This window comes from Meles meles, chromosome 3 (genome assembly GCF_922984935.1).
Source record: "Meles meles chromosome 3, mMelMel3.1 paternal haplotype, whole genome shotgun sequence".
NCBI classification, from domain to species: Eukaryota; Metazoa; Chordata; class Mammalia; order Carnivora; family Mustelidae; genus Meles; species Meles meles.
In genome coordinates this window covers 35,918,346-35,941,230 of record NC_060068.1, presented here as the reverse complement: position 1 = coordinate 35,941,230, position 22,885 = coordinate 35,918,346, and the positions used below count along the sequence as shown (strand labels likewise).

Below are 22,885 nucleotides of genomic sequence, written 5' to 3'. Positions count from 1 at the left end.
TGCTGCCTCCTCTGCTTGTCCTCTCTCTCTATTTCTCTCTCTGACAAATAAAAAAATAAAATCTAAAAAAGGAAGGAAGGAAGGCAAAAGGGAAGGAAGGAAGGAAAGATAAAGAAAATGTCCAGTGAAACACTTATAAAGATGAGTGGCCCAGAGACACCTAGCTGGCTCAGTCAGTAGAACATGTGAGTCTGATCTTGGGGTTGTAAGTTCGAGCCCCATGCTGGATATAGAAACTACTTAAAAACAGGGGCGCCTGGGTGGCTCAGTGGGTTAAAGCCTCTGCTTGGGTCATGATCTCAGGGTTCTGGGATCGAGCCCCACATCAGGCTCTCTGCTCAGTGGGGAGCCTGCTTCCTCCTCTCTCTCTCTGCCTGCCTCTCTGCCTACTTGTGATCTCTGTCAAATAAATAAATAAAATCTTAAAAAAAAATTTACTTAAAAACAAAATCTTTAAAAGAGAAAAAAGAGATGAGGAACCTGGATCCATAGGATGATGACATCAAAGTAATAGCCTAGTATACACTAGAGAAATATCTAGGAAGAAGGTCAAGAATAGGGTGCCTGGGGGCACCTGGGTGGCTCAGTGGGTTAAGCCTCTGCCTTCGGCTCAGGTCATGATCTCAGGGTTCTGGGATCGAGTCCCGCATCGGGCTGTCTGCTCAGCAGTGAGCCTGCTTCCCCTCTCTCTCTGCCTGTCTCTCTACCTAATTGTGATCTCTCTCTCTGTCAATAAATAAATAAAATCTTAAAAAAAAAAAAAAAAGAATAGGGTGCCTGGGTGGCTCAGTTGGTTGGGGAACTGCCTTCTGCTCAGGTCATAATCCTGGAGTCCTGGGATGGAGTCCCATATCGGACTCCCTCCCTGCTCAGTGAAGAGTCTGTTTCTCCCTCTCTCCCTCCCCCCCTCCCCCTTCTCATACTCTCTCTCTCATTCTCTTTCAAAAAAAAGTCAAGAATAATACATTAATGCTTCATAAATATATAAATATTTTAAAGCAACATGCCTCAGAGCTCAAATTTTCTTAACTTTCAATTAAGATGGCTAAGCTTTTTTCTGTGGGAGAAAAAAAATATTGCCAGAAAACTGGAGATGAACAAATATCCATGTTTCCAACACAAAAAATTTCAAAATACAGATAGATTATTTAATAACCAATAAGCTAGAAAAAAGTAGAGCAATAGAAACCAAAATAAATTTACAAAGAATAATAAAAAAGACCATGGGGTGCCTGGGTGGCTCAGTCGGTTAGGCATCTGCCTTTGGCGCAGGTCATGATCATGATCCCAGGCTCCTGGGATCAAGTCCTGCATCCGGCTCCCTGCTCAGTGGGGAGTCTGCTTCTCCCTCTGCCTGCTGTTCTGCCTTTATGTGCTCTCACTTTCCCTCTGTCAAATAAATGAACAAAAATCTTATAAAAAAAACAAAAACAAGAAAGGCCAAAAGATCTTCCTTTCCTTCTTGAGGTTTGCTACATTAGTAGATGAATGGAATTATAACCACTTGAACAACAACACCCAAATGTTGACCTAAAGCATACACAGCACTTGGTCAGTGACCCAGGCCTCTTGAGTTCATAAACTGAGAAACTTTATTAATATATTAGGTAACAATTAGACTGGGGGGGAGGAAGTTGTGAAACAAAAGCAATGGGCCAAGTCTAATTATGAAATTTAAAAAGAACAAACAGAAAGTCTTAAACTAAAAAAAAAAGGGGCGCCTGGGTGGCTCAGTGGGTTACGCCTCTGCCTTCGGCTCGGGTCATGATCTCAGGGTCCTGGGATCGAGCCCCACATCGGGCTCTCTGCTCAGCAGGGAGCCTGCTTCCTCCTCTCTCTCTGCCTGCCTCTCTGCCTGCTTGTGATCTCTATCTGTCGAATGAATAAAATAAAATCTCTAAAAAAAAAAAAAAAAAAAAAAAAAAAAAAAAAAAATCAGAACAACAAGTAAATGATGGGAAGGATTAATTTAATAAAATCAGTTATTAAACAAAAAAAAAGAACTAGAAGTTTCAAAGGCAGTATGAATCAGTAAGACAATGTGGATGGCAAAGAGCTACACTGACCACAGGCTGAATTACTTTTTTTTTAAAAAGTAGAGGTTTTTAGGCTGATTGACCTACTCAACCTGAAGGTAGTCATTAAGATTAACACTCGGGAAAGGACAGCATGCTTTTTAAAAGGGACAAACTCCACATAACCAGAGAAGGCAGACAACGGCAGGAGAAGACTAAACCACATCTCACATTAAAGACAAAAAGATGAAGTCAGGTCTGATCAGCCCAGAAAATGAGAAAGCAGGAAGAATAACTATCTTCATACCTGAAGGTCTGTCAGGCATAAGCAGATACTAAATCTCCTCATTATCCCCCCAAAGGCAGAAGAGGGTAAAAGCTATATAGGTAGATTTCACTTCACTCAACAGAACATATAAAAAAATTAGCAGTTAAAAGACACCACATTTGAAAGAAGTGTCTCAAAGGAAGGTAGTGAGCTCCCTATCACTAAACATATTCAAATAGATGAATCATTTGGTAGGATCCTTAGAAGTTGTATCATTTTTCAACAAATATTTATTGGGCACTTGCTACAAAACCTCTGGGGATAGGAGTTCAGTAAAACAAACGAGGTTTTCACTCTCGGGTCGTTTGCATTCTAGTGGATGAGACAGAGGAAGAGAGAGTGAAAGTAAGAAAACTTAAAAATATTCACTGTCAGGTAATGAAAGTACAACAGTGAATAATACAGCAGGGTATGGAGAAAGAGTGAGAGAAGGGGCCAATTTCAGTAAAATGACCCCAAAGAGGCCTTGCTGAGGAAGCAAGACCCAAGCAGAGACCTACGTGAAGTAGACGCTGGGCTGCATGATCATCTGTGGGGACGGCACTCCACGCACGAGAAACAACCAAAGAAAAGTCCCCCAGGTCGGAATGTGCTGATATGTGAAGAAGAGCAAGGAGGTAATAGTGGCAAAAGGTCCATAGTCGTAGAAAATGAGGTCCAAAAGGCAGTTAGAGAGACCCAGTCAGAGAAAGGGCTCTGATTTTTATTCGAAGTATAACTGAAAGCCACGGGAGAGTGGAAAGAAGGGGAGTAGCATGATGCCGGTTTTTTTGAAAGGGTAACTCTGACTGTTCTCTGGAGAACAGACCAGAATGACTTAAGAATAAAAGCAGTTCACAGGCTTCAGTAATCATCCTGGGAGGGAAATGTTGGCTTGGACTAGAATGGAGGAGGAGGAGGAGTGAAATGGGGTCAGATTCAGGATTTAATTAGAAGGTAAAACCATCAGGATTTGCAAATGGATATGTGGAGTATGAAAAAGTCAAGAATGGCTTTATGGGGCACTTGAATGGCTCAGTTCATTAAGCGTCTGCCTTCAGCTCAGGTCATGATGCCAGGGTCCTGGAGATGGAGCCCCACATAAGGCTCCCGGCTCAGCGGGGAGTCTGTTTTTCTTTCCCTCTCCCTTTGCCCCTTCCCAGCCATGCACAGCACATGAGCTCTCTCTCTCTCTCAAATTAAATAAATAAAATCTTTTTTTTTTTTAATGACTTACTTCATGTTTTGTTGCCTCAGTAACCAGGTGAAAATTCAGTTTCGTAAAGTCTGGGATGGCCGGGCACATGAATTTTTAAAGAAGTCTACAACCGATTATGATCACTTAGGAAATACTAAGGAAAAGGCAGGTAAGGAGCGAAGTGAAAAGGGAACCAAAAGTTGTTTGGGGCATATCTAGTTTTATTCACCTAACGGACCCCCAAGGGGAGATGTCAAGTAATCAGGTGTACTCAGGTCAGGGGGAGGTCAGGACTGGAACAATAAAATTAGGAGTAATCTTAAATAAATATTTAAAACTACAACCAGATGAGATCCACGTAAGACGTAAGTATAAATAGAAGCAACACCAAAGGATTGAGGCCTGGGCCATTTCATATTTAGAAGTCAGGAAAAAGGGGGAAATTCTGCCAAAGAAACCAAGAAGTTCCAGCGAGGGAGACAAGAAAGGAGAAAATAAACCAAGCATGGAATATTAGAGGTTAACTGAAGAAAATGTTTCAAGAAAGGTGTGATCAATAATAATTATAATAAAAATAAAGCTGAGAAATTTAAGTGAGGGGACATCTAAATCCTTTTCAGTACTGACCTTCTATGGTCTTTTATTCTGTCTTTTGCCTAGAAGCCTTCAGGGCTCTGAAACTGACCTCTGGTTACCAATATCCACTATAATCAACTAATAAAATCAGGATAGGTCATTAGTGAAAACACATCACACTACATAAAGCATATACATATGAATCTGTACTTGAGCTTATATAATTAAAGGTAGGCTGAAATTCTCCATTTACTAAATACAAAATCCAAAACAAAGTTATTAACCTTTCTTTTCCTTCCTTTTTTGAAAATGCAAATTACTTAAAAAATGCAAGATATTCCGGTGGGAGGGAAGGGCAGTATATTTATATGCACAACACATATACATAAAAATACTTCTGCACGTAACTCATATATTCACAGACTGCATATAACCCTTCTGGAGACAACTGGATTAAGAATCCCAAGATTTAGGGGCACATGACCAACTCAGTTGGTAGAGCATGGGACTCCTGATCTCAGGGTCATGAATTCAAGTCCCACATTGGGTACAGAACTTACTTTAAAAAAAAAAAGAATCCCTGATTTAACACAACAAATATTTATTTATTCTACTATGCTAATAAAATCCTGATTTGTCCACGTGAACAAGTACTCCAAAAGAACAAATTATTGGTTACGAACAAAAAAATGTAGTACATACACTTCAAATTAAACTACACTTCCACTATCAGGGCGCCTGGGTGGCTCAGTGGGTTAAAGCCTCTGCTTTCGGCTCGGGTCTTGACGCCGGGGTCCTGGGATGGAGCCCATATCGGGCTCTATGCTCAACGGGGAGCCTGCTTCCCTCTCTCTCTCTGCCTACTTGTGATCTCTGTCTGTCAAATAAATAAATAAAATCTTTTAAAAAAATAAAAATTAAAAAAAAATAAACTACACTTCCACTATAAATAACCATAAAAGTAATAAAAATATGTTTTAAGAAATTACACGTACCACTAACATTTTCAGTTAAAATAAGGTGAAAGACCTGAGCGAAGGCATCGACATCTTTATGCAGCCATATGTCAGAGAGACAAGCATCCATTTCCTTTATTAACCATGGTTCAAGGCAATTCACATCTTTTTCTGTCTTTAAAAAAAAAAAAAGCAAAGATTATAAATTACCTAACAGCTTAACCTTTATGTGCAAAGTATGTGAGATGACCACAATGGCCACAAGAACTACTAACCACATATCACAGCGTTGGCTTTACCATAAAAGTTTCTCATCTCAACGCAAACATTCCACTTATAATGTGGTTATTTTGTTCTAACATTTATCTTTTATCTGAGAATGAGTTTGTAAACAAAGGAGTATGATTCAGTCAAAATATTATCTAATGTGCTTCTGGCAGAATGCTGTGAAACATACCTACCCCAGTGGTTCTCTCTCCCAGCTGCCCTTGTGTTTTTCAACACTGATGCCAGGTCCCACCCCACAGCAAGTTCATTAGAACCTCTGCTGATGCAGGACACACTCTACAGGGCTTTATAAGTTCCTGAGGTGACGATCATGCACAGCCAGGCTTAAGAAACACTAATTTCTTGGTCAAAATGCCATTCACTGAGCCAGAAGGATGTTCCCCATTCTACATAACAACTTTTAAACATTCTACACAAGGGTTTTTAGGAACATGTAGAGTTCATTTGGACCCATTAGAACTTAAGACATATCTGTTTCGGTGCCTGCATGTGTACCTTCTCGTGCTCAAAACAGTTAAACGTTCTCTAAAAAGTCCACGGGCCCAGCAATAGTTTGCATCACACTTATCACCAATGCCTTTTAAAGAATTCTAAACCAAAGTGAAAGACCCAAAGGTGCCTAGGAAACCAGCAAGTTCCAGTTTTCAAACAGATTCCATGTAACCCAAGGTAGCAGAGGCCCCACCGACCGATGGGGGTGGACACTGAGGTTGAGCACACACGGCTTCCATGAAATATTTCATGTGTAAAAGATTCTGCAGCAAAACAGAAAAAAGAAAAGGAGCAGAGAAGAGACTGAGGTCTGTAGTGTGTAACTGATTTTACAAAGTCACACAGCGGATTGGTGGATTATGTGCTCTAGTATCAATAGTCCTTCCTCAATTTTCTCTTCACTGAGCTTATCTGCCATTGTTTAGCTCACAGGTTCTTAAACTTTTGAGATGACAAAATATCAGATGATGATAATGTATATGCATAATATCTATAACTATTTTCCTCAAAAAATTTATTTTATTGAAATAATTTAAACTGAGAATAAAACAATAAAAGATGCTGCATTAATTGCCCCCAAAAAAGTACATTAGAAAGTTGTTCTGAGGGCACCTGGGTGGCTCAGTTGATTGAGCGACTGCCTTCAGCTCAGGTCATGATCCTGGAGTCCTGGGATCGAGTCCTGTATTGGGCTCCCTGCTCAGCGGGGAGCCTGCTTCTCCCTCTGACTTTCCCCCTCTCATGCTCTCTCTCTTTCATTCTGTCCCTCTCAAATAGATAAAATCTTAATTGTTCTGAAAAATATGTTGTAGCCTAAGATAAACGAAGAGAATCACACAGTAGTAATCCAGTAACAATTACAATCTCAAAAGATGTTAATTTAAACTGTATGATTTTCACTCAAAATATCAGTGTGAAACCAATGAGTTGGCCTTACCAACTGGCTGAAGACAGCATCACCACCGTCATCCAATAAATCATACTCTTCAGTCACACTGGGAACAGTTCTCTGCCTCTGAGACTCAGGCTTAAAAGTATTCTCTTGAGCCGAATACCATTCTGTAAGGGTGGTTTGCTGTTTCTCTTCTAAATTAATAACAAAAGAAAGAGTAAGCAGATAAAAGCTTCAATTGGGGGAATATATGCCTTTGTTTAAAAAAATTAAGTGAATTTGAAAAATACTTAAACGTTGGCCTGATTTTGAAGTTACTTTTTCAAAATACATTAACAAGAAACATTTAGTAAAATGTGTCACGCTGAACCTTAAGGACACATGAAACTGCTTCAAAACATCTAGTTCATGTCATTAGTAAGAAGTTTACTCCTAAGTGAGTCCAAATTCAAATAACAGTATTTAGCTATACACTAAATACTGCTTAAATCAGTGACTAACATTCATACAGCACTTTGTGAAAACCAGTTTACTGGACTTCTACACCATGCCAGTTGCTTGAGATAAAAGTTATACACCGTCTTCACCTTCAGAAGTTTAGAGAACTACTAGTTTCACGATCTGCATATTACCGCTTCGGCACTGCTCTGTGAAACGGGCACTGTTAATTGCTTTTCTTCAGGTGGAGAATCCAAAGAACTTAAGATATCTGGCCAAGGTCATACAGACTAAACAAAGGAATCAAAGCTTGAAGCCAAATCTTCTATCATGATTAATGTAGTTACAAGTCAGCAAAAAAGGAATCTCACCCTAACTCAAAAGCTGAGAGATAGTGTTAAGTCATGAGAAGAGATGTATTAATGGGAAAATAATGCTAAACTCTAAGTTCAGATGCAACTCATAACAAAATCAAGATTCGAGTGGTGCCTGGGTAGCTCAGTTGGTTAAGCGTCTGACTCTCGATGTCGGCTCAGGTCATGATCTCAGGGTTGTGAAATCAAGCCCTGCATCAGACTCTGTGCTGAGCGTGGAACCTGCTTGGGATTCTCTCTCCCTCTCTCCCTCTTTCCCTCCACAGCCTCTGCCCCCTCACTAAGGCTCACTCTCCCAGAAAAAGAAAAAAAAAAATCAAGATTTGAAGACTGGACCTTTGTATCAAAGATGAGACTGTCATTACTCACATGCTACCCTTTTCCATCCTTCCCGCCCACTCCCCACTCCTGCCCCATGAGCTCTGCTATGGCATAATGCACTCTTACCCCCCCGTTGCCCATCACAGATGGGGCAGCACCTACCCTTCTACCTCCTTACAACACTGGTTGCATCTCTGAATACAGACATACTCTTCCTCAACCCTGGCATCCACTGTCAATTCCTCTCCACAGATTACAATTTATGGGCATAAACCACAATGTAGTAAGTATGCTTGAGACAGAATTCTAATATACTATTATACGATTATATACAAAGGAAAAACACTTTCAAGTGTCCTTGCACCTCCACAGTCCAAGACTCTAAAAACTGTATCAACAGTACTTTAGTATTTGATGAAAAGCTTACCTCGTTGTTTTTCCTTTTTGTACTTTAACATTTCTTTGTTTGTGTATCCAGTAGTTCTTAAGATGTCTTCCAGAAACATTTCTTTCACTTCAAATGGTCTTCCCTGTACTAAACAACAGGAATACTTTAAAGAGTCGATTTGCATCTTAGAGATAATGCACACAAAAACATGAAAATCCTGAGTTAATGAACCTAAGTATAAAATCCAAAAGCAATTCCACAGGGCAAGTGATCCTCATGATACTGTCCTTTAAACCTAATTCTGATTTTTATGTTCCAGAACTGCTCATTTGTTCATTTCTTCCAGGGCGTATGTGTCTGCCATCATGCTAGGCATCAGGAATACAAATCGTAAGGACAGCTGCCTCCCAATCTCCTAAAGCTTACATGCTAGCAAAGGAAACAAACATCAATCCAAAAATCCAGAACATAAATGTAAAAACAGAGTTGTAAAAAGTCCTCTCAGAGAGAAGGACAAGACACCATGACATAAAGGGGGGGTCTGAAGGAGTTAAGAAAATCATCCTCTTAGAGAAGATGGGACCAAAAGAAAGGGTAAACAAAATACTGAACTAACAGGAGAGGAAAAGGTGCACAATGAAGAAAACAAAAGCACATGCGAACATCCTACATTGAGAAAGAAACTAAACAGCCAAGCTGGTTGGAACATGGCAGGAGACAGGGAGTAAAGAAGGGATTGCAATTTGAGATGAGGCAGGAGGAACAGGTAAGTTTTATTAAGGATTTAGGTCTTCATCCTGAGGTGAAAGTTATCCAAAGTCTTCAGATCAAGAAAGTATTCAACATTCTCAGAATTTCATGTCAGAAAAGACCACTCAAGCTGCAATGGAGAGCAGAGATTTAAAAGAGAGCAGAAGGGATGGAACAGACTGGGTTATCATCCCAATAACTCACATGGAAGAGAACAACATTTGAATGAAACTGGTGATTATAAATGAACATGAGACAGACTCTAGAGATAGTCGGGAAGTAAAATCCACAAACTCAGCACTAAATTGGATGTGAAGGAACAATACAAAGCATCAACCATGTTTCTTCAATGTCTGGCTCACAAAACTGGGTAGATGACAAGGTCATTCTCTGAGGTAACAAGAAAAGCTGAAAGTAACAGGTTGGCCGGTCAGAGTTGGAGTTTGGTTTCAGATGTGTCAAACGTGAGATGCCAAATGAGCTTTCAGTCAGCAGACACACACGTTTTATGTGTCTCATCATCTAAGAATATTATGAGAAGAAAGACAGGTTTGTGACTTAGGTGACTAGGTTGATGGTATGACTTACTAAAACGGGAAACACATGAGAAGAAGATTTTGTAGAACAGATTAAATATTTAGCTTGGGACTTATTAAAAATGGTCTGCTTATAAGACATCTAAGCCCAAAGCTCTGGAGAACAGCTTCAATTGGAAATGAGGATTTAGGAGTCATGAGCATGAAAAAGAAAGTAGAATCCAAGGGCATGAATGAGAGCTTCCAGGGAAACCACTGGTGTGTCTCCAGTACCTAGGAGTACAGAGCAGGAAAAACAAAAGAAAGAAGAGAAGGGAAGGTGAGTAAGGAAGAGGAAAAAAATGGGTCAAGGGAAGAATGCCAATAAAATACCAATATACAAGCACACAAAGGAGACCATGAAAGTATGGACTCTAAAGCAGAATACAAGACTTAGGAGGCAGTACTGTCAAGTAAATTATGGGATGAGAGCATTTCACACACAAAAAGGGGGAAGCCAACCATGAGAAATACACAAAACTCAAGATCTTTGTGTAAAACTGAAATAGTAGGCTTGGCAATGAAATCAGTATCAAACGACACCTGTAAGAATACAAATGGACAGCCCCAATGCACTACAGAAATACATATAAATCATTTCAGCTCTTCTGAAAAAGTACAGTGGCAAATTCTGTGAAAATTAAAAACAGATACACTCTTTTTACCGAACACTGTTACTTTCCAGAATCTCTCCCTAGGATTAAGAGCGCCAGTATATAAGGATATACACGCAGGGATGTTGATTACAACACTGTTTATGGTCGGGGGGAGAGGAGAGTTAGGACCAATCTGCGTCCGAAGATAAATGGTTAAATAAATCATGGTACATTCGTATTATGAAATACTAAAGCAGCTGCTTCAAGTAATGAACTACATCTGCAGCTATGACACTGGAGGGCTTTCCGGATGTAACATCGTATGAGTAAAGCAAATTGCAAACTAATGTAGAAGGCATGTGCTCATTTCTCTAAAGCCAGTTTAGACACATGTACATGGATGTGTCTGCATATGTTATGAGCATGGGGAGCATAAGAAAGGATATACACGAGGCTTTAACCTCAAGTAATATCAGCAAAGTAGGCCATAAACTGGAAAGAGGATGGGGCAATTTTGAACCTCTCTCCTATGTATATTTGTACTATATCACTGAGGTAAACACATATAATTTTTAAGGAGGAATTTAATAATTTTTTTTTAAAGATCAATGTCAAAACCAGTTTGGATTAAAGGACAGGACAAAAGCGAAAAGGCAGTCTATGCTGAAGTACACAGGAAGTAAACATGGGAGCACAGACTACTCTTTCAAGGAGTCTAGCAACAAAGGGGAAATGGGAAGACAGATTTAAAGGAGGATAAAGAACCAAAATAAAGCATATTTCCTTTTAAGACTAGAGAGCTGCCCTCAAAACAGTCCCACAGAGTGTGCATGGAAAAGGAGAAGACAAAAATCTAGAGAGATTTTGAGGCATAACTCATAGAAAACAGAAATGGATGCTCCTATCTCAGACCATTCCCCAGCTCCTATTACAATAAATATAATCAGGCCAAAAAAGTATACTTTCATAAAAATCCTAGAAGAAATCTGATCCTTTAACTTACTATGTATCACTGGACAACTTCCAAAATATCTTATAAAAAGATTTACATCCAAGGCGGCACTAGAAAGAATAAGTTTCAAAGTTGGGTGCTTTTGCAACAGATCTCTTAACTTTGTAAGTAAAAAATCACTAAATCGATCTCTTTCATGTACTTCATCCTGCGATAAACAAAAATAAAACCATGGAATAGTTAAAACATTATGGATGACTAAGTCTTTAAAAGTACAGAGCCACTAGGTTTTATAATAATTCAAATTTAATGTGAATAAGTCCAATCAGTACTCATGAAAATTTTGTATTATGGATAATGCAGAAATAATCAGACATCAACAACCACCATGGGTAACAAAGCACCACCTCCTAGAGGATATAAAGGACAAACTACAACAAATTCTGAAGTACTAGAGCCTAATGTCTTTTTAATACATAGAAAATGTATTTAAATATGTTTCTAGGCACGCTGGGTGGCTCAGTCAGTTAAGCCGCTGCCTTCGGCACAGGTCATGATCCCAGGGTCCTGGGATCAAGTCCCGAATCAGGCTCCTTGCTCAGCAGGAAACCTGCTTCTCTCTCCACCTCTGCCTGCCACTCTGCCTGCTTGTGCACTCTCGCTCTCCCTCTCTATCTCTGACAAATAAATAAATAAAAACTTTTAGATAAATAAATAAATAAGCTTCCATTCGCATTGGGGCATAGGTGCACCCTTTGGTTTGAAAGCACACAACTAGTAAGTTTCCAAAAGCTGCTTACTGCAAACTTATACAACTTAATCTAATGTTTTTCTGACACAAACTGGATAAAAACTTAGAATTTTTTAATAAGGTGGTAATTTATCCACTTCATCAGTAGCTACTTAATTTAGCAGCTTAATTATGAAGTTAAATGACTCCAAAGTGTATCCCAAAGCCCTGCATCGGGCTCCCTGCTCGGCAAGGAGCCTGCTTCTCCCTCTCCCACTCCCCCTGCTTGTGCTCCCTCTCTCGCTGTCTTTCTGTCCAATAAATTAATAAAAACTTAAAAAAAAAGTGTACTCCAAGACTAGGAAATAAACAGTAGCTAAAGGAGGAATCAGATGACTAAGCACACAGAGAAAAGGAAACTTTCACCATTCTGGGGAATGCTAAGTACATGTATCATTTTCTCATATAAAAAGCACTTTGGAAAAACTTACCTACTTACTTTATTTGCCTCCATAAAACCTTACTTACATAAAACCTAAATTCTTACTGATAATAAGAATATCTCTACTTAATACAAATATTTATGTCTAACAATTACAGGCAATAGAAAGCAACCTGATTATAACAGCTATTTAAAAGAACTGGTTCTCATGCATATCCTATCCTAAAAATGTCATTACATATTCAACGTTCTAAGCAATCTGAGTTGTATATGGCAAACTCGGCAATATTCTTACCACAATAACATGTGTCACAGTTGACAATGTACTATCTCCTGCCATCAACGTACGAAGCAAGACCCCATTAGTGCAAAATGTCAGAAGTGTCTTTGGAGAAACCCTTTTTAAAGAAATAAAAATAAAGCACAATTACAACTCTTACATGTAATGAAAACATGATCACATTAAATGTTAGTCTCATATGTACTTTAATAAGGGTTACTTAAGGTTACTAATATAATGGCAAACTGGCATGCATGCTATATGACCCAAGTTATGTGAAATATGTCTTTCATACCTGATAATCTTACAAAATTTTTATTAACAGCCTTTAATTAATTGATTATTTTGTTAAGGAACCATAAATAGATTTTTTTAAAAAAAACTTTAACACTTTTTCCTCAGAGGAAAAAAGTATATCATAAAAGAGCAGCTTTTTGAATTACTACATCCAAACTACAGAGAGCAAAGAAACAGTATACTGATCAAGAAGGTACTACTAGTATCACTTCTAATAATTAATTCTGTTACTATCATTTATTGTTTACTATAAACTTCACATCAAACCTGGGCTCTAGCTGCTTTTACTGGCCCCATTTTATAAATGAAAAAACTGAGGTTCAAAGAGGTGAAATTAACTAGTATTTAATCATAAAACTATGAAATGGGATTTGTAACTATGGCCCAACTCTTTTTTAACCTATGTATTCAAAACCTTACCAAGTTCAGTCATGACCTCAATATCTTATCAAAGACTTTCTTGAAGCAAAATGATCATCTAATTCTTTAACCAACATATCCTCTCTATTTAGTGAAATAAAACATTAGTCTTCTTGAAGAACGATCAAAGATAGGCTATCGGAGAGCCAGCATTACCTGCTTTCTAATCGGATCTGATATCCAATTGTTTGACCAATCCTTTCTCTTCTCTCTGCAGCAACTCTTTCGGCCACAGCAATTGCGGCTAACCGTCTTGGCTGGGTACAAAATATACGGCAGGGGATACCATTTTTAAAGCAATCATCTAAAAGGAACTGAGGAATCTGAAATGAAAGTTTTAAAGTCCTATAAGATGACATGATTGTACACCAAGAAAGTCCAGTGGAAAAACTACTGAAACTAAAAAAAGGTTCTGTAACATGTCCTAACATAAAATAATCATAAAATCAACAACTTTGATATAACTTCTAACAATCAACTAGAAAATGTAGTTTTAAAAGATCTTATTTACAAGAGGAACTAAAATATTAAAAACAAATTTATATACAGAGCGCCTGGATGGTTCAGTTGGTTAAGCGTTCAACTTTTGACTTTGATTTCGGCTCAGGTCATGATCTGAGGTATAAAATCCAGCACCCTTGTCGGGCTGTGCCCTAGGGGTAGAGCCTGCTTAAGATTCTCTCTCTCTCCCTCTACCCCTCCCCCACCCTCTCACTCTAAAATAAAATTTTAAAAATTCATATAAAAACAGGTAATTCTTGCACAAAGAAGACTATAAATTACAACTAAAAGACATGAACTGAATAAAGAACTGTGACACACTCTTGAGTGGAAATAATCAGTAATTGCAAAAATGTCAATTGTCCCCAAATTATCTATGAAATGAATGAAACAATAATCCAAATTCCATTGGAATTTTTTAAATAGTGAAAAGCCTGAAGAAAACCAAAACGGCCTAATACTGGGATTGTAGGAACCTTTCTACACTCAATTCAAACAGGTCAGAAAGATTTAAAAAATTAAGTCTTTCCCACCCTACCGCTATCAGCAGTCTCCAAAAAAGTAACTACTATTTCTTATGAATGCTTTTGGGGGATAAAGTATTCACACATTTTAAAGTATATGTGTATATAAACAGGTTTTTATTCACATAAAGTGATTATTGTACTTAATGTTTATAATTTGCAGATTTCCCTTAGCATGCAGAACTACCCACTCCACTCTAATAGCTGCATATTCCAACCTACGGATGTGCTGTAATTTAACAAGTATCACATTAAATTGTCTCATTTTTTAGGTTATTACTGATGCTTGTTATTTTAAAAAGCGCTGCAGTGAACACCTATCTTCACAAACGTTTGCATATACGTTATATATATGTGTGTCAAGTGAAAGAGTATATACATTTAATTTGGACAGAAGCATCATCAAAGTGCCCTTCCAAAACAATTTATACTTATACCCATAAAACAGAAGATTCTGTTTCCCCAACACCTACGCAAATATTGGATATCATCAACTTTTTAATTTCTGCCAATCTGATAGTTGAAAAAAAAATTTTTTTAAGATTTTATTTATTTATTTGACAGAGAGAGATCACAAGTAGGCAGAGAGGCAGGAAGAGAGAGGGGGGAAGCAGGCTCCCTGCTGAGCAGAGAGCCCGATGCAGGGCTCGATCCCAGGACCCTGAGATCATGACCTGAGCCAAAGGCAGAGGCTTAACCTGCTGAGCCACCCAAGTGCCCCATGATAGTTGAAAAATTTAATTGTTCTTTTTGATTTCATCTCTTTAACTGTGAGTGAGAGAGAACTTCATTTTATGCATGTCTTGGCCTCTAGGATTTTTTTTTTTTGTAAGATTTTATTTATTTATTTGCCAGAGAGAGAGAGCACAAACAGAGGTAATGACAGGCAGAAGGAGAGAAAGAAGTAGGCTCCCATTGAGCAGAGAGCCCAATGTGGAACTCGATTCCAGGACCCTGGGATCATGACCTGAGCTAAAGGCAGAGGCTTAACCCTCTGAGCTACCCAGGCGCCCCCTCTAGGATCTTTTTTAACTTGACTAGTTTATCCAGAAGGTTAAAAGAACCCAAATTACCTGGGTGGCTCAGTGGGTTAAAGCCTCTGCTTTCGGCTCAGGTCATGATCCCGGGGTCCTGGGATCAAGCCCCGCATCGGGCTCTCTGCCCAGCAGGGAGCCTGCTTTCCTTCCTCTCTGTCTACTTGTGATCTCTGTCTGTCAAATAAATAAATAAAATCTTTAAAAAAAAAAAATATCTAAGAAGATAGTAAAGAGGAATATTATGCTACACATTGTAAAACTACAAAAAGCAAAAAGAGGGATCTTGGCATAAAAATAGATAATTAAAGATAAAACAAAAATTCCAGGGGTGCCTGGGTGGCTCAGCAGGTTAAGCCTCTGCCTTCGGCTCAGGTCATGATCTCAGGGTCTTGGGATCGAGTCCCGCATCGGGCTCTCTGCTCGGCAGAGAGCCTGCTTCCTCCTCTCTCTCTCTCTCTCTCTGCCTGCCTCTCTGCCTACTTGTGATCTCTCTCTGTCAAATAAATAAATAAAATCTTTTAAAAAAATAATAATAATAATAATTAATAAACCAAAATTTAAAAATAAAACCAAAATGATTAAAAATAAACCAAAATGATTAAGCCAAATGAAAAATGAAATATAAACAAGCAACCCACAGAACAAGCAAAAATGAAAAGATACTCAACTAAGAAAGGAAATACAAATTAAAACATTATTTCTTGTTTATCAGATTAATAAAGGTAAATCATTGCTGCCCAAGCTTCAAAGAAATGGGAACCTTCAGTATCTTCAATTTTATTATAATACAACTCTCTTTTGAGTTATCAGACAATAACTAGCTAATCTAGCTACTAAAATTTAACTGCCACATCCTTGACCAAGCATTTCCACTCCTAGGAACTTATCCTATGAAACTACTCCCATAAATTAGCAAAGAAGTATTAGAATACAATATTAAGAAGTACAATACAAGAATAAAATCCCTGTTCTGCCACTTCCTAGCTATGGGAATTTGGACAGATTATATCTGTAAGTTCCAGGTTTTATTCCTCACCTGTAGAGATAATAAAAAGCCTACATGTGTTGAGGTTACTGAGAGATTTAAACAAGAGAACTCAAAATTTCAACACATAGTAAACTGTCATTTTTTATCATTGTTATTGTAAAATGTTCGGGAATATTATAAAGCTGTTTAAAAAATAAGTTATATCTCTGGGGCGCCTGGGTGGCTCAGTTGTTAAGCGTCTGCCTTTGGCTCAAGTCATGATCCCAGGGTCCCAGGATCGAGCCCCATGTCTGGCTCCCTACTCTATGGGAAGCCTGCTTCTCCCTCTCCCACTCTCCCTGCTTGTGTTCCCTCTCTCGCTGTGCTTCTCCCTCTCAAATAAATAAAATCTTAAAAAAAAAAAAGAGTTATATCTCTAGCTACTGAAAAATATCCCGTATCTTTTAAGTGAAAAAAGCAAGATGCAAAAGGCATATTATTTCATGTTTGTTTATATATACATATACATACACACACACACACACACACACACACACACACACACACACACACACACACAGGGCGCCTGGGTGGCTCAGTGGGTTAAAGCCTCTGCCTTCGGCTCAGGTCATGATCTCAGGGTCTTGGGCCCACATCGGGCTCTCTGCTCGGCGGGGAGCCTGTTTCCTTCTCTCTCAATCTGCCTGCCTCTCTGCCTACTTGTGATCTCTCTGTCAAATAAATAAATAAAATCTTTTAAAAAATATATATCTATCAGTGGTTATATATAATATGTAATATGTTATATAATTATACATGTACATATATATATATCAGTGCTCTAAGAAAATCAAATGCAAAGGTATCAAAAATTTAAAAAAACAGAAATACATACTCCAAGTTTCTGGCAAAAATGCATGGAGAGTAGCAAGAGAATTAGAAATCTTTCACTTTCTATGTACTATTTTCCATAATGTTTGAATTTTACATAATGAACATGAACAGTGAACATGAAAATGTGGAAGGCAATTAACTTCCTAATGCTAGTAAAGGCAAGATGAAACTGGCTAATGATATGAACTTTAAATTCTGTTACAGTTATATTTCATAAAACAGACACAGCAGTAATTTTATTTGAACTCCTCAAATAAGAGGTGATCATTTCTCAGGTGTAAACCCAGTAAATTAATCGTTTCTTCTCAAAAAGCCAAAGTCAAATAATTCATTTCTAATTAAATTCTCAAGTATCATCATACCTAATAAAATGATATACATAATTGTGAAAATAAGCATACCTAATGCCCATATACAAAGATCATTTAGCAAGGATATTCAAGTAACTTAAATGAAAACATAAATTTATTGTATTTGTCAGAACTTTCATAATCTCCCTTCAGTATATGTGCTGCCAAAGTGAGCTCTCATAATCCCTGCTCAATATAATTAGAATGAGTACAATTAAAACCTACTGGCAAACTTACTCTAATACTAAATCAACAACGGAACCGATTCTCTGGAATGACCCATGGAATTCCAATTAATCATAAAAGGACTCACACTAAAGAAAAATCTTATATATTGTGCTCAGGTAAAAATTTCATCATGTTTTTCATTATTCAGTTTTAGAGGCTCATGTTTTAGGCATAGGTCTCTGTAAAAACGGCTAAGTCCTCAAGTGAATAAGTGGTAAACTTTATAGTCAACTTTGCCTCTACCCCCTTGCCTTACCTATGGACTAGGCTTATTACGCCAACCAATATGACCATAGGAAATGTTAAGCGATTATCAAAAGCAAATTTATGTGTCCATAAAAGAAGAGAAAAAATGTAAAATTATATTGACTATTCTATCTGAATCTATCAAAATCAAAGTAATTTTTACTATTTTAACATGTGAACAATGTAAAGAACATAAACAAGGTCAAATCACTATACCATACTTACTTCCAATCTGTCACCCAATGAGGGAAACTGCATACTGAAGCACTTTGATACTAAACATCCAAGTCAAGCCTGTCATACTAATTCCATTCTAGAGCCAACTTTATTTTTTTTAAACTGTATCATTAATATTAAGGAATCTCCTTCTACCTGTCATGAAGCCCAGGCTGGGTTAACAGTGATGAGTCCTGGAGGTAATTACACACGACTCTGGACTTTCTGGTTAAAAGCACTGTCTTCTCTCTCTACCTCAGCCAAAAACTCAAACTCGAGGTCTCGATCCCTGCCTCCCTTTTCGCGGGAGATGCCGAAGTCAATGATGTAGGAGGCTTTCTCAGAGGAGAAGACGACTTTGTCTTTCCAGAAGACAAACCCTCTACTTTGTTTTATGAGACGGATAGCAACCCCAAACCACAAACAGGTTGGGACCTGCGCAGGTCTCAATGTCTACAGTCGACTTTATATTAACACATCATTGTTAATACTGCTGTTAATTTAGCTGCTACATACAAAACACTGGTAGGCTCATTACAGACATCTCTAAACTTCACCATAAATGGGAGCAATTATTAGCTCCATTTTACAAATGTGGGCTCCGGCTCACAGAGGTTACAAGACTAGCCTCGTCCATATCCCTTTATGCCCAATCATATGCCCCACATCTATTTTTTTTTAAGATTTTATTTATTTGATAGAGAGAGATCACAAGTAGGCAGAGAGGCAGGCAGAGTGAGAGGGAAGCAGGCTCCCCGCCGAGCAGAGAGCCCAATGCAGGACTCGATCCCAGGACCCTGATATCATGACGTGAGCAGCGGCTTAACCCACTGAGCCACCCAGGCGCTCCCACCCCACATCTATTTAAACGAAGCCCCAATGTGCTACTTTAAAAGTAATATTTTGGGGTGCCTGGGTGGCTCAGTGGGTTAAAGCCTCTGCCTTCGGCTCAGGTCATGATCCCAGGGTCCTGGGATCGAGCCCCACATCGGGCTCTCTGCTCCGCAGGGAGCCTGCTTCCTCCTCTCTCTCTGCCTTCCTCTCTGCCTAGTTGTGATTTCTCTCTGTCAAATAAATAAAATAAAAATAAAAATATTTTTTTAAAAAAAGTAATATTTTAAAACATTTCCTTTCTATAAACTCTCAAAGTGTACTCCCAGCAGTATTTCTAAAATAACCACTAAAGTAACAAAAAGGGGCTTTTTTGGTTAAAATACATACAGTACAAATTTGATATAAAACTATCCTATGGGATAAAATATTGTTTTCCATAAAAAAACAAAGAAGAAACAAACCTGCGTAGTCTTTCCAGAACCAGTTTCTCCTACAATCAAAACTACTTTATTTTCTTTAATTATTTTAACAATTTCTTCTTGTTTCTCAAACACAGGCAGAGACTGCCTGAAAGAATCAAATTCCGATTCCCCTCTTTTCACTGGAATCTGAGGTATGCCATTGTTGAGTCGCCCACTTGTTTTGCTCATTTCCCGGTTTTCTTTGGAAAATGAATAAAAGAACAAAAAAAAATTATGGTCAGCAATGTTTAAAAAGTATGGAAAACAAAGATAAGTAATTTCCAATGCAATTCCATTCGAATGTTTCTTTTCACTCAGTCTACATAAAGTTAGCGAGAAATGCACCACTGCTGTACTCCTACGCTTAATACTGTTTAAAGACAAGTTACAAATTTCGGTTATCAATCAAAAAGCCAATTTCTAAAAGTATTTCTGGTGCATAATGCTTACAAACGAACAAAAAATCAATCACTCTGTAACCACTAAAAATATAACGGGATTCTGATATCCTAAAAGAGTTCTCATGCTTGCTTCTATCAATAACGACACAAAAAACTAAAATGGGAAACAATGTGCATAACAAGTCTTTTATGCACAATATGAAAACACATTGTGAAAAGAGTAATAGTCTGTAAGTGTAAAGTTAAATATGTAAGACTATGTGATCATATAGAATATGTATAAATATAAGGTCCTAATCCTTAACAAATTTCCTTATTAAGAATTTGAGTCAGCATCTACATTTAATTAAAAGCAGACAGGAATAAAAAAGTGGCATGATGTGTTTTGTATTCTTCACATAACTCAAAACATTTTTTTAACTCAAAACATTTTTATGGCCATATATTTATTTTTTTTATTTTTATTTTTTATTTTCTTTTTGGCCATGTATTTAGAACTTAAATTCCTTGCTATCTAGGACTATGTATTTTCTACACTCTGCAAACCTACTCCAACAGACAATGGAAATAATGTGTATCTGTCGCTTTAGGTAAATAATAATTTTCTAAGAAGTTATTTTTCCAAATAATAAAATTAAAACTTCATTTTATAACCTAAAAATATTATTTATCTACCTTCTGGCAAGTTAGTGTACTGAAAATTCTGTCCTCTTACCAGAAGCTAAAGCCCCAATTCAAAAGTTCACTGATTAGCATGTCTTGGCAGTGTAACATAGGAAAGTCCAGACTGTGGAGTCAAATCCCAGCTCTGCAGTTTAGTGGCTAGTTGAGTAGCCTTGAGTACATTACTTAACTGCTCTGAACCCATTTAATCACCCCTGAAAAAGAGGAAATTCTGGCCTTGGAAGGTTCTATGAGGCCCTACATAAAGAGTTTATCACATTGTCTAGCACACAACGGGTGCTCAATAGACAGCTGTCACTGTGACGCTTAAAGACTTGTCTAACTTTATCACATGCCTTAACACTGCATTCCAAAATTTCCACAGTTCTTTCTCATTTCTAACAGACGATTCAAACTGAGAAATCTTACTGCATCTTAATTTTAAAAAAATAATAAATTTAAAATGGTAATAGAACAGTCATCAAATAATAGGACAGACAAGGAAGCTCCCCAGAAAATACATACCAGCTTCAACTGCAAACACATTTCCTCTTTCTGTTTTAGGTAGAAGTTCAGTACGCTCTTTATTGGTGACAGGAAATCTCTGAATTAGGCTCCTAACAGCATGTTTTGTATTATGAGTCAAATTACAGGTCATCATTGCATGAGCTGTTTCTGATCCATCTTTCTTCTTCACAGTTAGGTATCTATTTGCTCCCTTTCTGAATATTAATAAAAATCATTTATTTACTACATAGAGTCAATTTGTTCACAAATGATGTATGCCTACTTAGAAAACATGTCTCAAGTAAAACATTGAAAAAAATCAAAATGCTTTGGGAGAAGATGCTGAAAATCCCAAAAAAAGTCTATAAGGAGGGGGTTTGGTGCTGAAGTGGCCACAAGACTATATTCAGTTAAAATTTCAAACTGCAGCAAATCTAGATTTTAAACCTCCCAAGTGGCTTACTTACCCACAAATGTTAAAGTCTGACTTAGCAGACTTCATGGTGGATGAAACTTCACCAGTTGGAAGCATACAGAGGGAGAAAACCAATCTGAACAACAGAATCTAAAAATGCTAATAAAAAATTTACAGTTCACGGCCCACTGAATGTTTCCATAGTATGCTGGTAATGCCACATCCCATGAAAACCTGTTGAAAACCAAGCTTAGTGACTGGATCAAAAAAGCATAAATCAACCTTAATGATAAGCATTTTCACATGCATTTGGGAAAAAGAAATTTTTCAAAGTTTTGGGCTCTCGCCTTCAGTTACAAGGTTATTACCTGATACATCTTTATAACTGTTATCAAATTATTTGATGTAAGTGTATTTGTTGCTTCAATTGGTCCAGGACTGATGATGTCTTTTATGACTTCTGTAGCTCCAAGAGTTTCAGGTACAATGTTATACACACAAGAAGTCCTCAAATGCGTTTTGACTGATTTAAAAATGCATGTCCATAATCTGATACAATAGAGTACTCATAAAGCACTCAGGCTCTAAAAGCATACCAACATGGATTTGAATCCTAGCTCCACCACTTATCAGCTGTGGGACTATAAACAAATTATTTAATAGCTCTGAGCCTAAGATAATGGTAATACCTGCCCCAAAGGATTACTCATGACTATATAAGAAAAGGCATATAAACGGCAAAATCTGTTACAAAGTAAGTACTAAATGAATGAAAGCTATTATTACATAGTCTGGAAAAAAATAACTTATTTTTTAAAGTTACCCAAAATATTTCATAAAACATTCTACCACTTGTTACTGTCACTATCACATTACAGAAGAGAGCAACAAAACCACAAACACAATGAAAAGTACATGTACACTTTTCCTAATTTTCATTAGATTTAAAATTTTTCAACAATATTTTCACAGTAAAAACAATATCGAACTGGAGATTAACCTATACAGTTTGAGCGTCTAAGCCTTAAGTGAGACTTTTGAGTTACCAAGATTTTAATTTCTAGAAACTCTTTATGGAATGCTTTAGTGAATTATTAAGTGTTTGGAACTATCTAATCTTTTCCTTAACAAGCGCTTAGTGATCTTTAAATTACGAGATAAAGACAAAATAACTAAATTTAACCTGATCTAAGAATTTTGGTTCTTTCTATGGAAAATAAGAATTACTGGATTCTAGAGATGATTTCTGCAGTAGGTTCTTCTCCCATGGACCTTTCTGAAAACTCAGCACAGTCATTATAGACACATCATTCACTCCCCTCCTAGGCCATTTATTTCATAAAACTTTCAACTA

At 37.5% G+C, this 22,885-nt stretch overlaps 1 protein-coding gene across 4 annotated transcripts in view; it reads right to left on the bottom strand.

The window, feature by feature from the left end:
* YTHDC2 (YTH domain containing 2) overlaps positions 1-22,885 on the bottom strand; it is a 73,500-nt gene that overhangs the window by 42,330 nt on the left and 8,285 nt on the right. For 2 of the 4 annotated variants that reach the window (XR_006817704.1, XM_045999570.1), the window contains exons 3-10: positions 21,135-21,331; positions 19,546-19,745; positions 13,444-13,610; positions 12,586-12,688; positions 11,170-11,326; positions 8,285-8,392; positions 6,770-6,918; positions 5,092-5,227 (exon numbers count right to left, since the gene is read on the bottom strand). Coding sequence is in view for 3 of the 4 variants with exons in the window: in XM_045999570.1 (XP_045855526.1) it covers positions 5,092-5,227; positions 6,770-6,918; positions 8,285-8,392; positions 11,170-11,326; positions 12,586-12,688; positions 13,444-13,610; positions 19,546-19,745; positions 21,135-21,331 (1,217 nt within the window). In the remaining variant the exon portion in view is untranslated. The remainder of the gene's footprint in view (positions 1-5,091; positions 5,228-6,769; positions 6,919-8,284; positions 8,393-11,169; positions 11,327-12,585; positions 12,689-13,443; positions 13,611-19,545; positions 19,746-21,134; positions 21,332-22,885) is intronic. The other 2 variants (XM_045999571.1, XM_045999572.1) reach the window with 2 other exon arrangements.